Source organism: Anoplophora glabripennis, unplaced genomic scaffold (genome assembly GCF_000390285.2).
Source record: "Anoplophora glabripennis isolate ALB-LARVAE unplaced genomic scaffold, Agla_2.0 scaffold78, whole genome shotgun sequence".
Lineage (NCBI taxonomy): Eukaryota > Metazoa > Arthropoda > Insecta > Coleoptera > Cerambycidae > Anoplophora > Anoplophora glabripennis.
The window spans coordinates 633,736-648,778 of record NW_019416286.1 but is presented as its reverse complement, the minus strand read 5'-3'; the positions used below and the strand labels follow the sequence as shown (position 1 = coordinate 648,778).

The 15,043-nt window shown below is 30.3% G+C and overlaps 1 protein-coding gene across 3 annotated transcripts in view; it reads left to right on the top strand.

Annotated features, from left to right (window-relative positions):
* Positions 1 to 14,769, top strand: part of LOC108907928 — a 68,865-nt gene extending 54,096 nt beyond the window's left edge. For 2 of the 3 annotated variants that reach the window (XM_018711773.1, XM_018711772.1), the window contains one exon: positions 13,208 to 14,769. In XM_018711773.1, coding sequence (XP_018567289.1) covers positions 13,208 to 13,329 — 122 coding nt within the window. In that variant the 3' untranslated portion in view covers positions 13,330 to 14,769. Of the gene's footprint in view, positions 1 to 3,924; positions 4,039 to 13,207 lie in introns of all 3 variants that reach the window. The other variant, XM_018711771.1, reaches the window with a different exon arrangement.
* The last annotated feature ends 274 nt before the right edge of the window (positions 14,770 to 15,043 follow it).

The following is a 15,043-nucleotide window of genomic DNA, read 5'->3' as shown; positions in this document are numbered from 1 at the left end:
AAAATAACGTAAATTATAACCTACAATATAAAACAATATTTATTCTAATAAAGATATTATTTTAGTCTCTATATAACACCTATTTTTACCTATATTTATTCAGTTTTTTAGTATAAGGGGTGGTTTTCATCCCCTAAAAATAAGGAGCGTATATTAAGCATATATATAACTTATCTACACGGTGAAATAAACTTAATTCTAAATTTTCATAAAAATCGGATCTATTTTACCCTATTTTTCTGTTCGTTCTCTGTATTAATTTCATAATACCTTTACTTTTTTCGCATGACATATTATGACAGTAAATAAGCAAACGAAGATGGGACTGATATTCAAAATAGTTCAGTAAGTAAAGGTTGTAGAAAGGAAGACTGAAATTTTCTTATAAATATTAACAATTTATTATTTACAAAAAAATACTAGTTTCTTCTGCTAGACCTGTACAAAAGTCTTTTGTTGTAAAATATATATCAATTTCAACTAGAAGCACGTACCTCAGATTAACTGATATGCATATATGTGTAAAGTGTATGTATCACAGTATAAAAAAGGAAACAGTTCTTAACGTTGAAGAGAAAATACTTGAGAGGGTAGATGAGAATACAATGTTAACAATATAACGCATGAAATATTTCTATTAAAGACACATCTTTGTTGAATTTGTCAATCAAATAAATGTTAAAACATAGCATACTTAAACAGGAATTTTAGTGTTAATTGCAATTAGCTGTGAATAATTAAATGAATGATTCGCATACGTGGGTATATTTTATATTAAGCCCGTGTCGAAAACATTAATAGTCACACCCGAAGGAAAGTTTATTACACCCGTACAATGATTAAAACATTGCGTTAATACTAGCAATGTTTTAATCATTACAGTGTAAGCGGAAAGCATCTAATTAGTGATAAATCAAAACTTCTTCGGCCGCAACAAAAGGCAATGCTAAAGCTGTATATTCTTGGTGGTGACAGATGTATATATTACAATAACTGACACAAGAGTGCGACAGAGAACTGCATTGCAATTAATTATTGAAATCAGTAAGAAACACAATATTAATAGAAATAGCAATTGTTAGGGATGACAGATTAGTAAAGAAATGAATAGTGTATTAATTTATATACCTACTTGTCGAAGAATCAAATAGAAATCTAAAAGTATTATAGAGTATCTAGAAATATAGAGTATGAGGTGTCTCAAAAATATTGGGTCATCAGCCACGGACTTCTAGGATCAAAACAGGATGGCTGAGATCAACTTATCTTTATGCAAAACATTTTCAAATAAAATTTATTAATATCACTCTAAAACGGTTTTAGCCAGAGACTTTGGTACTCGTATTTTTTTATTTAGGTGAATACTTAAAAAATAACAATTAGGGTGTTATTTTTTGATGGGGCCCACCCGCTTGACCCCCCCATAACTTTTTTATATGCCTATCTAATTCACATTTTTTGTACAACGTTGCTTTCTAAATAATTTTTCGTTTCGTGGAATTTCGACATTTCTTATGAACTTCTAGTAAAAAAATTCTAGCTTTTACCGAAATTTTGGAAAATCCTGCATTTCAGTAGGTACATCTAATATTGAACATTTATCTTGCTTATTCAAAATTAAAAGCGGATATCAAAATTTCACGATAGAAAAAACATTTATTTAAAATCAATTTTGCGTTACGTAACGTAAATAAGACAACCGTAGACGTATGTGTAATAAAATTATGGGCAAGTTAATGAGGTGGAGCTCCCAAAATATAACACCCAATCTGTCATCTTCTTTCATCTAAAAATGTGTAACAAATAAGAAATATCTCTATCCAAAACAAACAGTCTGCATCTCAGTAGGCATTGAAATTTGTTTATAAGTTGATTTAAATAGTCATATTTTGCTTCCAGCAGTCTGTGGTCTAACTAAGTGTATTTCTGTTTAATTCGAAATATAAGGTTATTCTCGGGTAGGTATTATTTTATTTTTCTATTATTGGCAGTTTGGAACAATTTATCAGCATTGTAGCAATCAGCAAGTAGTAACTCAAATAGTATAACAATTTAAGTGTAGTAGCAAAAATTGAATTTGATCGTCAGTTTTGTTACGTTTTCGCTAATGTTTTGTTCACGTCAACTGAGTTTGATATATTAATTGAACTGAAATTATATCGTCTAATAAAAGTCCGCTGTGTTTTCAAAAAACTAGAAACCATTTTACAAACCTAAACACTTTTGTCCCAAATAATTTGGATAATATCTGAATTAAAAACACATTATTTTAATTTACCAAATTTGAGAATTTAGTAGACTTGGCAAACGTATGGACAAAATGGATATTCTTTTCCTTTAGACATGAAAAAACTGAAGGAGCAGTAGAGTTCATATTTGTCCCAAATGTCACCAAATATTTGCATGGAATTCTTCAATAAGAAAGCTAAGGAGTCAGCAACTCTAAAGGCGATATCAACGGAATAATCAAGGACTAGAACATCATGAACCAGCTGCTACAACCCATAGCATGAACTATTTACACGGAGAAAATATAAATACCAACCAGAAGACTTATAATCTCCTGCTTCAGATTTTTTTCAGAAGAGTAGAGGATGTCTCTCGAAAAGTTTAACCCGACGACGCCCAGAAATTATTTAGCTTCAGATGTAACAGAAGAAATATTTCAAGTCGTAAACATGGTTATCANTAAATTTACTCAAGTAAAATAATAACTAAAAAAAAAGCGTTTATAAAACAGGCATTTGCTGTTATCCTAACCCCACATTTTAAGAATTATTTTCACGTACTTATAAATATAAGTAAACAATTTTATATGTAGGACTAAGCAAGTAAATGTTATAAGAATATTTACATGTGGAGTCGTATATAAAAAAGTTAGTATTTTCGTAGATTTCAGTACCTAAAACCTTGATGGTTTGATCGTTTTGTGCACCTGTTTATTCGTTTTACTGCGGCGTCTTTGAAAATACTCAAATGGCATGACATAACATTCCTATTATTTGATAAGCTTTATATTATTCAGTTATTAAATGTTTGAAATTATTTGTCTGTGGAAAACACTATTTAAAGAATATGGCGCCCTTAAGAACACATTATTTTAATTTACCAAATTTGAGGAATTTAGTAGACTTGGCAAAAGTATGCACAAAATGGATATTCTTTTTCTTTAGACATAAGCAAACTGAAGTAGCAGCAGAGTTCATCTTTGTCTCAAACTCTACCAAATATTTGCATGGAATTCTTCAATAAGAAAGCTATGGAGTCAGCAAATCTAAAGGCAAAGTATTGATTCAGAAATATATATTGAAAATAGAAATATGAGCATATGAGAATAGAAAATATAAAGTCAGAACATCCTAAACGATATCAATGGAATAATCAAGGACTAGAACATCATGAACCAGCTGCTACAACCCATAGCATGAAGTATTGAACGGAGAAAATATAAATACCAATCAGAGGACTTAATCTCCTGCCGCAGATTTTTTTCAGAAGAGTAGGGGATGTCTCTCGAAAAATCTAACCCGACGACGCCCAGAAATTATTCAGCTTCAGATGTAACAGAAGAAATATTTCAAGTCGTAAACATGGTTATCAGAAAATTATGAGTATTACATGACATCAACAGTTTCCTAAATTTTCGAGTGATCATTTCCACTTACAAACACTAAACATTAGTCACTACTTCTACACAACTGCTATAACGCTGCTATATAACAACAATAATAGAAAACGCATGTATCAAATACTTGCCAAATGCAAAATTGTTCCTTTGACTTTTCTCTCCTATACCAATGTATGCAAATTTAAGTGGTATTTCATGTATTGCCGTAGATTAGTGTCTAACTTGGCTTCTTCCTTATTAAACTGCTTGTTAGTGTGACGATAAGAGCAAAAGTCAACATGAATTAATTTTTGCAGAGTCGCAGAGTATTGACTTTGATAGACACAATTACATTCTGCCCTATACCTCGAGCCCATTGAAAAGAAAGTTGCCTCGGATTCAGTCCAATCAGCCAAAACTGAAGAAACCGGGTGAGTGGCTATGTAGACGTAGATTTTTGAGTAGAGTAGAATTTGCATTTTCAGCCGCTTGAAGCACATATAGTAACCCCAAAAGTAGATCTACAAGTACACATTCTAAATAAGCAGTAGGTATATTTCTGCATCTGTTTCCCTCTGATGATAAGTTACACCATTAAGCATAACAACCCTTTTATGAAATATTTAGTTTATTTATTATGAAAATGTAAAGATATATTTAGAACATCTGTAACTTAGTATTTTTAACATGTTTTTTCGTGAGATGTGACAACATTTACATAAAGTAGGAAAGACTCAGGCACCTGCATCTACTGTTCTTTTTGGCATTATATTCCCTTTAACCAGAACCATTTAAAATAACAATGGATCATTAATAAGATAAAATACGAACTGTACCGGCTGTCAATTACAGTTAGGGAACAAATGCATTATTTTTTGCCTTGTAAACATATAATGATCACGTAATAATAGTGCGTGTTATAATGAATAACATCGTAATCGAGAAGTGCTTGAAATAAACACCTTTTAACTACACCCTACCATTAAATACACATTTAAACGCAGAAAGCAGCATCGTACAGACATGGGAAGTATATCTGCCCCACATAATATTCTTAACGAGGCTAAATGTTGGGAAGATCAGTCTTTGAAAGCAACTAGAGGAATGTTATTAGTAATATTTTTTATTTGTTAAAACCAGTGGTTTTTACAAACGAAAGAATTAATAACACCATTAGAGATACTTGAAGCAAATTGATACACCTTTAGATATCTAATAATTACCCACATTTTTCTGTATCAAGCGATAAATCATTTGAAACGGTAGCAAATAATTAACTGAATCCTGTCGTACTACATCAAACACGCAATTAGTCTTACCTAAGGAAAAATCTGAGAAAGTCATTTGCATCAAATTAGAAAATACTTAGTTCAGTGGTAACGATTTTTAATTGATCTACATTCTCTCACAGTAAACAGAGTACTTTGAGGATGTTTTGACATACATGCATACGTATTGTTCAGAAAATTGTATCTATGGCATTATCATTAAAATTAAATTGAGCTTGTACATCAAAGGATTGTTTTAAACTTTTTTATTCAGTGAGATTTCAAATTAATATGAATAAGGACTTTACTCCTGATGTAGATACCAGGCATGCGCCAAAGTCGTACGACCGACAGCTTCCTCTTTCGATTGCCGCCTTTACCGAGTCTGCAGACATGCTAGTTTGGCATTCGTTTGTGCGAAAGTGGTGCCAAAAATTCTCACAATCGAATGCCAAGCAATCTCTAATCTCGCAGATAACTAATATCAATATCAGTTCAGTCATGTAGTTTAAATCATTCGATAGAATAGCAAACTCACTGAATCAATGTTCCGGATAAAGACAATGTTATGAAAATATTTTTGTATTAGCAGTAATATCACATAGCACAGCTAATTGAGTATGTTAATAACGACAATATTGTAGCTATGTCCAGAAAAATTCTCCATGCCATATGCCAGTACCCTATGCTACATTATAAATTATGAAGTAGCAATGTATAGCTATTTTAATTTAAATTAAGTTTACACTGAAGAAAGACATTTCCTTAAGTGCACTCGCTGCAAACAGCTGCTTGACAGCAAGCTAGCAAAAGTGTTCTTTTAAGAAGACTGTTATTTCGCTAACAATATGAGCTACTGTCTTTCTAACTTTGTTATAATAATTATTGCAGGTTTTGATTAACATATTAATCAAGTAACTTCTGCTTGTAATCACAAAGTTTAGTAAAATAACTTCAGCAAATCAAAATTTTTAAGTTTAATTCTGTATCAACTTCTGGTTCTATCCTTAAGATTAATTATCGTGGAAAAACTATATGAATAAATTTACTTTTATTGTATTAAAGTGGTTTGGAATTCTGCCGAACATTTCTAAAAATTTTATGTGATACCATTAGGTATAGTAGCTTAGCTTATTAGACCCAGTGTGCTATTAATAACGGTTATTCGTATTAAATAATAATTTTATGTCAATCCAATTTTAAAAGAAATCGACTAAAGGTGTCGTCAATCAGCTTTTACCATCTAAGAATAAAAAGCTGACAGTCCTACCTGACTAATGTAGATGAAAGGTTTTACAGATTTTCCAAATATTTTCACGTGGTACTTACGTAATACACTTATTATTTCTTCAGGTTGATACTTAGAAAAATCTGTTTGATATCAAGATTATATAGTATTACGAATATCTTCAGTATTTGGATTACATGAAGAAAAAATCATGACTTAAGAGGACCATTTTTACAGTTTTGAAAATATTTTTGCATGATGAAACTATTGTAGATGATGTAGGTAATTCAGTTACTACCTTGTCAAAAATCTCCAATTGTTTAGATGAGACTTTTTCGATATACATTAAGGATAAGGAGTAATGTTAAAATTGGTTAATAAAAATAAATTATAAAAGAGTCATTTTTAATGCAAATCAGTAGGTAGTGCCTATATACTCCGATCACTTACACAGCTCCAGAGGAATAAATGTAACAACCATTCATCTTTAGCGCTCAGTGACATTAAACCAGTTGGCACAGACAACAGGTTATCCATACCAGGAAGTGGACAATGAAAATTATTTTCATTAATTGTTGCACAATACTATGCTGACTCGTCTGTCACTACGGGGTGCTTCATTAACCTTTTTTAAAATCATTTATTTTAATAACTTGTCGAAGGTGCATATCGGACCTGAAATATATTTTTTCAAACCATAATCGGTCACGATGGATTGAAACAAGTTCAACAAACCTTATTGTAATTAATTATTACTATAACGGATTCCTATTTAGTGATTACTAAAACGAAAGGCTTCGGAGAGGATGTGAAAATGTTCTTAATCAGTTTCTATATGAGCAGCAATTACAATAATTTCGGTAATTTATTTTGCCCGGATTCTTTCCAGCTAGGGTATACCTTGCATGTTTTTTCAAACAAATTGACTTCGAACGAAATATTAGCAGTAACCGTTAGTCTCCGGACCAAATGGCAAGTAGTAAACATTGACACAAGCTGTTATTTCAGTGTAATGTATAATAACCTGCAAAATAACCTCTTGTTTAGAGAAAAAAATACATATTTCATTAATGTTAATTCAATTGAAATTTTATAGAGTATATAGGTGGTTTGTGTGCATATAATAAAACTAGAAACAATGGATATATAATTAATTCATGAGTAACGGGCGTTAATTCAAGGAGAATTTAAAAATTCTATAAATCGTGATTTCATTAAAAAGTTATTAGGCACCATTCAAAAGACCATACAATGGTAATTGTACCATTACTGATTGTTAGTTAGACTTCCCTTATTATTTTTAGAAGCAAAATGTTTTGTTTTTCCTAATTATTGATAGAAACAATGGATAACTTTAATAAAACTATATCTCGTCGTACTGGCATTTTAATTTACTGATAGAAAGTAAGATTGATGCAGAAATGATCAGGGATTTCAGACATTCTGACGTCATTGAATATATGTTACATACAAACAATGTTGTTTTAGTCAATTAATATGTAGGTTACTTACTATGGGAAATTTACATTAACTCTTGAAGATAACACAGAATGTATATTTTAAGAAAATATGTTCTGAACTGATGAACACACCGAGTTTGCTATAATTTTATGTAATTTTACAGGCAAAATAAATAATTTTAGATTTTTATCTTCCACTTGATAAATATTTGTGAATTACTTATCCACCTTCGATCTTACCAAGTAGATTTATTTATGGAATGAAATTATGAAAAGCATCAGAAAAGTCCTGAAGTCAATTATTACAAAGTTAAGACAGATCAAGTGTTCCTTTAATTTCTAAAGTATAACAAAGATAGTTTTGATAGCAGGTTTCTTGGATATAATAACTATAATGAAACTTAATCCCACATTTAGCAAAATTCACAAAACATTTTGAGCATATAAATTGTGGGAGCTCCATTTCATTTTTAAAAACTGTACTAATTAGCTAAAATATAGAACACAATTAACAAAAAAGTTTCTCAGAAATACACATTGTTTAAGATTAGCATGAAACAAATGGTTACTACATATCAATAGAAAACATCACTTAATTTCCCTGATAGTCCCAATTTCAAACAAACAAAACTCTTATTTAAAAAAAAATAGATTATCTTTAAGTCGTCAGTGATTATCTTTATTTTATTTACATATTCCTGAATATAGTTGTAAGAAATTATTTGAATTTGGTGTTAATCTATCTAGTAAATCAGTAAAAAGTTATTAATTATCTAATTGCACATAATTTATGTACACACTTAAAAATTTTAATGAGATAAATTATACATACTAATTAAAGCCCGTTGCAATAAGTAAAGTTTAGGAGTGTAAAGTGTTGCTTGGCTATATCATTAATTTTCTGGCATTTTTGAGTTACTATGATGACCTTTTATTTTACACTCTCCCATAATTCTATACATTATCATTATCTAAATAAAATATGTGTATATAAATGTAGACATTTCATACCATCAAAAAGGTGCCTAATTATGCAGGGTGTTAATGAACTTATGTCCAATATTTTTGCCACATATCTGTTATGTGAAAATGAAGTAAATACAGGGATTTGTGTTGAGTAAAATGTAATTTTAAAATCCGACTTACCTTAACGTTGCAAGAAGCCACCATTTAGAATTGCGTTCATAGAAGATGCTCGATGTACCCACCATTTGCTTGCACACAAGCTTCAGAGCGACGTATCCAATTCAAAAGGTCCTATTAAAGTGTCATTAACGATACCGGCCCACATGTTCACTGAAAACTGTTGCCGAAAGGCACCGCTACGTATTTCGTACAACTGTATACATGTATTTCAGCAGTTCCAAAACAGTTTTAAACACATTTTTAATTAACTTTTTTCTCTATGACCTTAAACCTCTGATACAAGTTTGTGGCATCAGTTTTTTCTCCTTTTTCACCCCTTTAAATGTTTGATTTTGGATAATGGTGCTTGCGATAGCGACATGATAATACAGTTTTTTGTGCCTAAATTGCCTAAAATGTAGTAGTCGACATGTGGTTTCAACAAGACGGTGCCACATGCCATACAGCCTGAAAAACAATTCAATTGCTGCTGGTTGTGTAATTTCCCGTTTTCGTGATCAGAATTGAAAGTCCAAATTATGCGATTTAACGTCGTTGAACTTTTTTCTTCGGAATTTTTTTGAAGTATGAGGTTTATGCCAACAAGCCCACGATCACACACGCCTTGAAGCAGGAAATTGAGTCCTGTATCGATGAAATTCAGTCGCATTTATACAAAACGGTCATGGAAATTTTCGACAAGAGTGCGTATGTGCAAGGAAATCCATGGAAGCCATTTACTTTATGATTCAATTAAAAATTTACAACATTTAATCAAAAAGTTGTGTTTTCTATCAAAATTACTTCTTGCGTGAATTATTTATAAAAAAATACCACTAAGTATATCTGTCTTTGTTGTTAGCACCACTGACCGAGTTTTACAGTTCTCTTTTTGAAAAATGTTTACAATGTATCACGCCATTACAATTTTACTGTTTTTTTAAACAATATATTACCTACCTTATTTACCGATTCTGTGCAAAAAAGTTGAATAAATTTGAATTGAATTGAATTGAAATATTCCTGTAAGCAACCGTTAATGTATCGAGATGATAAATGTTTAATAATACGGCAGTTGCTGTTATAATTTATAATGACAAGAATTATGAATAATATAAATATTTTACGGGCATCACCCATCAATATTCTTCTTGCCTTATTTTAACCTGTGTCACACAGTCAATTAATTCGTTGGAGATAAAGCCTGACACACCTTATAAAACTTAATACTCTATACTGTTGGGCAGGTTGTTGTTTTTTGGGTCTATGGTTCCTGGAAATTATTAATAATCTGTTTAATTGAATAACGCTGATAAAAAGACTTGGTCGGTAGGCTAGGAACCTACGAGATTTTTAGATGAACTGAGAATGTTGTATTTTGACTTCAATTATAATTGCAAGGTAGATGTGTGAGCATTTTTTTTACTATACTATTTAATCTTCTCAGTATCTTACCTGTCAAATTTTTTACAAAAAAATTGATATTGAAATATGACGACTGTCGTCTCGTGTTCATTGGCAAGAGAAGAAATTCTGTTGTTATCAGGCAATCATGTATCATGTAGAAAATGGGTAATGTGGTAGATTTTTGTTTTTTTTATGTATGACACATATTTACATGTGTTTTTCTGTGTCTATTCATTATACATCTATGTGATCAGAAAAATTATAAATATTTATGGTGTGAAAAAAGACCATCTGTTAGAAGTTTCAAAACTGTTAAAATGAACTGTTAGTCTTTGTATAAATATAAAAATAAATAACTCAAACAAAATGGGTATCTGTTATACAATATATCCATCTAAATGTAAAAACCAGAATGTAAACAAAATCCTATTACTTACCTATTTTTTATGGAATAAAATTATTTGTAAAAAAAATCTTGGAGTATCGAAGTCGTTGACATTCCAATTATTTTTAAATTAATTTGCATATTACGTATTTGATTTGGATATTGTACGTATGTAATTCTATAGCTGTTCACTTAATCTTGACTGAAATATATTGTTATTTATTCAAATGAATTTTAAAAACTGGTTGACTGTCTTATGACCTATTAAATAAAATTTATTTTAGGATTTTAAACATAATCAATTAGAACTTCTAGCCATATGCAAATTTGAGCTGTTATCCACAATACATTATTCTGCTGCAAAGTGTATTCGAAAGATAAGTAAAAATATTTGAATTAATATTTATTATTATTTACTGTGCACCTGTATTTGACCAATACAGGGTGTTTTGAAGAAAAGGCATCAAAGACGACTTTTAAATACAAATTTCGTTTATCTCTTTTCCAAAACGCAGTTTAATTTTGCCCGGCGTTCGATATTCGAGAAAAAAGAGTCATCGCAGTAGTAACTCGCTTGCCACGCTATTCAATTAAATTCACGTGTTTCCAATTAGCCCCACTCTGCGAAATACCATTCGTGCATAAAGCTCTCATTCCACCAACAATAAATTAATTAAGCTAATTAATTTAATTGCCTTTTAAAACAAAACGAACAGCTTGCAGTTGAGCATCAAAGGTAACTCAATAAGGAATCATGTCCCGAGTGTTCGTCTCTAATGGTATTTAGTGTATGTACCATTGGCGAAATGTCAGGAATTATTTCATTAGAAACTATTAACTGCCGACGATTCTAGGACTTCCGGGAAGACATTTCCCGACGGCTTGATTGGATTTTATCGAGATTCGTTTAACTGCTTATGACAAAATGGACGAAGATAAACTAAAATATGTGTTTCGGTACAAAATAATACATTGAAGATATTAATTTACATACATTTTCGTTAACATTATTGTTATTTATGTATATTACGTATTGTTAGACGATGAAATTATGATTGAGCTATAGCAATAAAGAATATTGAAACTTGATTATTTTGCCTTTTTTTTCATCAATTATTGCTATTTTGCAACATTGGTAATAAATTTCAACATTTTTAACTTACAGTATATTGTGCAAAATTCAATTATAAAACTTTTTTCCTCTTCAATATTCTTCCAAAATGCATAGGTACCAAGATATAAGTAAAAAAACTCAAATACAATAGGTATTTTTTTAAATTTATTAAACATTTTTGCAATTTTGAAAATGTTCCGGACCACGCCCAGATCCAGGGACGTACACTTTTATTATGTGAGTTGTTTTGAAGGTATTCCAGCAAAAATTAGCTTACCCCCTGTGACATCTAAGTGAGATATTTCGACAGATCCGCCCTGGTCTAATAGGAGAGAATATTTTGGCAATACAATGGAATTTTGGGTAGATATTGCAGAAGCCACAAACTATTTTTATAAAAAGACAGAAATACCTCGATATCAAAAACGTATTTAGTTTTGCAGTTGCTGTATATTTCAATATTACACCTTCGAAATAAAACTGTCAAATGATTTATACTTTGCAATTAGTCAAAAAATTAAACTTATTTAGTAAAATAGCCGTTTTAGTAAAATGTGAACACATTATTTTTGCCAAAATAGGCGAAGTGAATGCCAACATATTTATATTCCATGCATATTAACGTAATCTGCATTATAATCTTTTATTAAAAAAATAACATTTATGGATTTATATTAATTTGTCTACCTGCCTCATTTAGGTAACATTATATATCCAGTTCTTTGATAAATAGTAATTTTATATAATTAATTTATAGAAACAAATACATATTAATTTTATTTATGTTTTTATATATGTCCGCCAATAGTAAATTACCATATTTTTTTCTTGGGAATACCTACTTTGCTAATTAATTTAATGAATTCGGACTCTTGATCTCTTTAGCGGCAAGTGTCGTGTTGTAAATGATTTGATATCCAGTTTGTCATAAAAAGGTAAAGAAAAAAGAAGTTGCGATGACAATAATGTTATTTTTTCTCAATTAGAACTGCAGTATCTATTGATATTGCATTAATTTGTTTTTTTTAAACTAATTTTTATACTAGCATTGATAGTCACTAAATAATTAATAAGATGAACCCGTAATTAGTTCTTCTTTAAACAGTCATTTGTAATATAATCCACACAAAAAAAATAGACGACTAGAGTTTAAGAAAGAAGTCGATGGTCAAACCCAGACTATCAAACGCTTTGAGGTTATTTACTAGAATGAATTGGCATTTAAGATAAACACGAGTAGTAGGTACTAGAAAAAACTATGTTTTGTAATAAAAAAACGTCTAAATTTACTTTTCCAATTTGGAACCTATCGGGTGGAAGGTAATAGGATTGCAATATCTATATCATAGAATCAAAGTCATTAATAGATTTTTTATACAGACATTGTCCTCATCTGTATACTGTCTACTCGTTCCTAGAACAGACTCTCGACTATTATTTCCCACAAGACCTTTGCAGCTATCTAGATTCAATGAGAAAGATTGTTTTAATTAAAAATTTATGTTGCTTTTTAACAAAAAGCAAAATTGAAGTTAAAGATACAAGAAACAAGAATAGATTTAAAAATGGCATACTGGTAGATACCTATTCAACTCGATTTTCTCCTTTTACAGGTGGTGTCTTTCTCCGGCCAGAAGACGGAAATGTCTACACGACTTTGGAGCCTACGCTAAGCAGCAATCCCAACGTATACTTCCAAAGAGGAAATGGAGTGCATCCGGGAATGATGTACTGAATAAGAATGAGAGGTGCAAAACGCATAATACAACGCTCGAGACTAATAATTTATTATGTAGATATGACAGATTTTTAATTTAGCAGCATACGATCGCAGGTTTCATTAGAAACTGCGTTTGCAGCGGAAGATTTGTGCATATGAGGCCTACCCTAGATGCGTATGAGGAAATATGCAGATTGTTATAATGTCGTTACAATATATCTCAATGATTTATAAACAATAGAGACAGTTACAAGTGAAAAATAAGAAAATACGTACAATACGACACCCGAGCTCGTATGGTCCTTTCATTTATTTATACTTCAAAAAACTGCATGCTTTACTTAAACTATTGCTTTCATACGTTACAGCTTTGCATGATTGGATGTGTTAAATTAGGAGTTGTGCACTTAGTTCGTTTATTCATACGCTATACCTATTTAAAATTGTTGTAATTCTTTGTTTTATACATCCTTTCATTGTATTTTTTTGGAAAAAACGTGATGAACTTAATAACACACGCTGATGTATTTTACTTGCCTACATTCAAAAATGAAGGAAATAATAAGGACAAAAGACTTTTTTAAATTTAAACTATCATTGGTATTAAAAAGATGAGAGAAAACGAGTTGAACATCATTTTGTGTTCTGTCCTTTTAGTTATCCTTGTAAATATTTAGCACGACAAAATAGCGGAGACTTTTTTCTTAAAAATTTGAATGATTTATATCAGTTGTTCTAAAAATAGTGTTTGTAAGCCCAAAAAACCGACAGACAGACAATTTTCACAACTATAGCAATTCTTATAGGAAAGTCTATTTCTTACTTTCACAGATTATTTAGCAGGAGCAGATTTTCCAGTTTACCTTTGTTAGTAAAAAAATACGTTTTCGTCCAAGTCAATTGTAGAAGAAAATTATATGTATAGAGAATATCTATATCTTTTCAAATACAAATTAGGTGTCAATCTAAATCCGAAGATCTGCAAGCAAAAACGTATTTTACCAATAAATAGAATTACAATTTCAATCTCATTGCTAGACTGTAATATTCTATTTATACCAGTTAGTTTAGTGTAATGTGAAGCCATATAAAATAGATATTTATAAAACATTCTTTTTAAGTAGGTACGTTGTCTTATGTATGTCTTATAGTTAAAGTAGTTATAGGTGTCTATAAAGGACATCCTTTATTGACAGTTTTGACATTAAAGCCGTATAAATAGCAAAAACATAGTATGTATTTTTTAATATTTGTAACGGATATTAAATCTAAATAAAAAAAATGCATATATCACCGCGCCTTATTTTTTACAGGTATATATTAAATGTATTTTGTATTGTTAATTATGATTGATTGGCCATTTTTTGTAACATGTCTACAACGAATGACTGAATAGATTTTTTTACCATATTATCATAATTATAAACTTGTACATATTTTATAACTTACTGTACTTTTAAGAGAAAAATATAAGCATTTTTACTAAACTTGTTTCATTAAAAGAATCAAACCTGAATAGAAGTAAATCGAGGTAACTCTGGGATGATGTTTTATGGCTAACCGTTTTTTACCATTTTTGGGTTCATAGTTCAAAAGTTCAATTTTCTGACTTTTCAAGGTTTTCTCTGATATAAAAAAAATCCAAGTCACTTTAGTTCATTTTTACATACTACCTAATTGGTGTTTATGCATTAAACTTTTTCTAGACTGAACCTTTTTTTTGAACCCA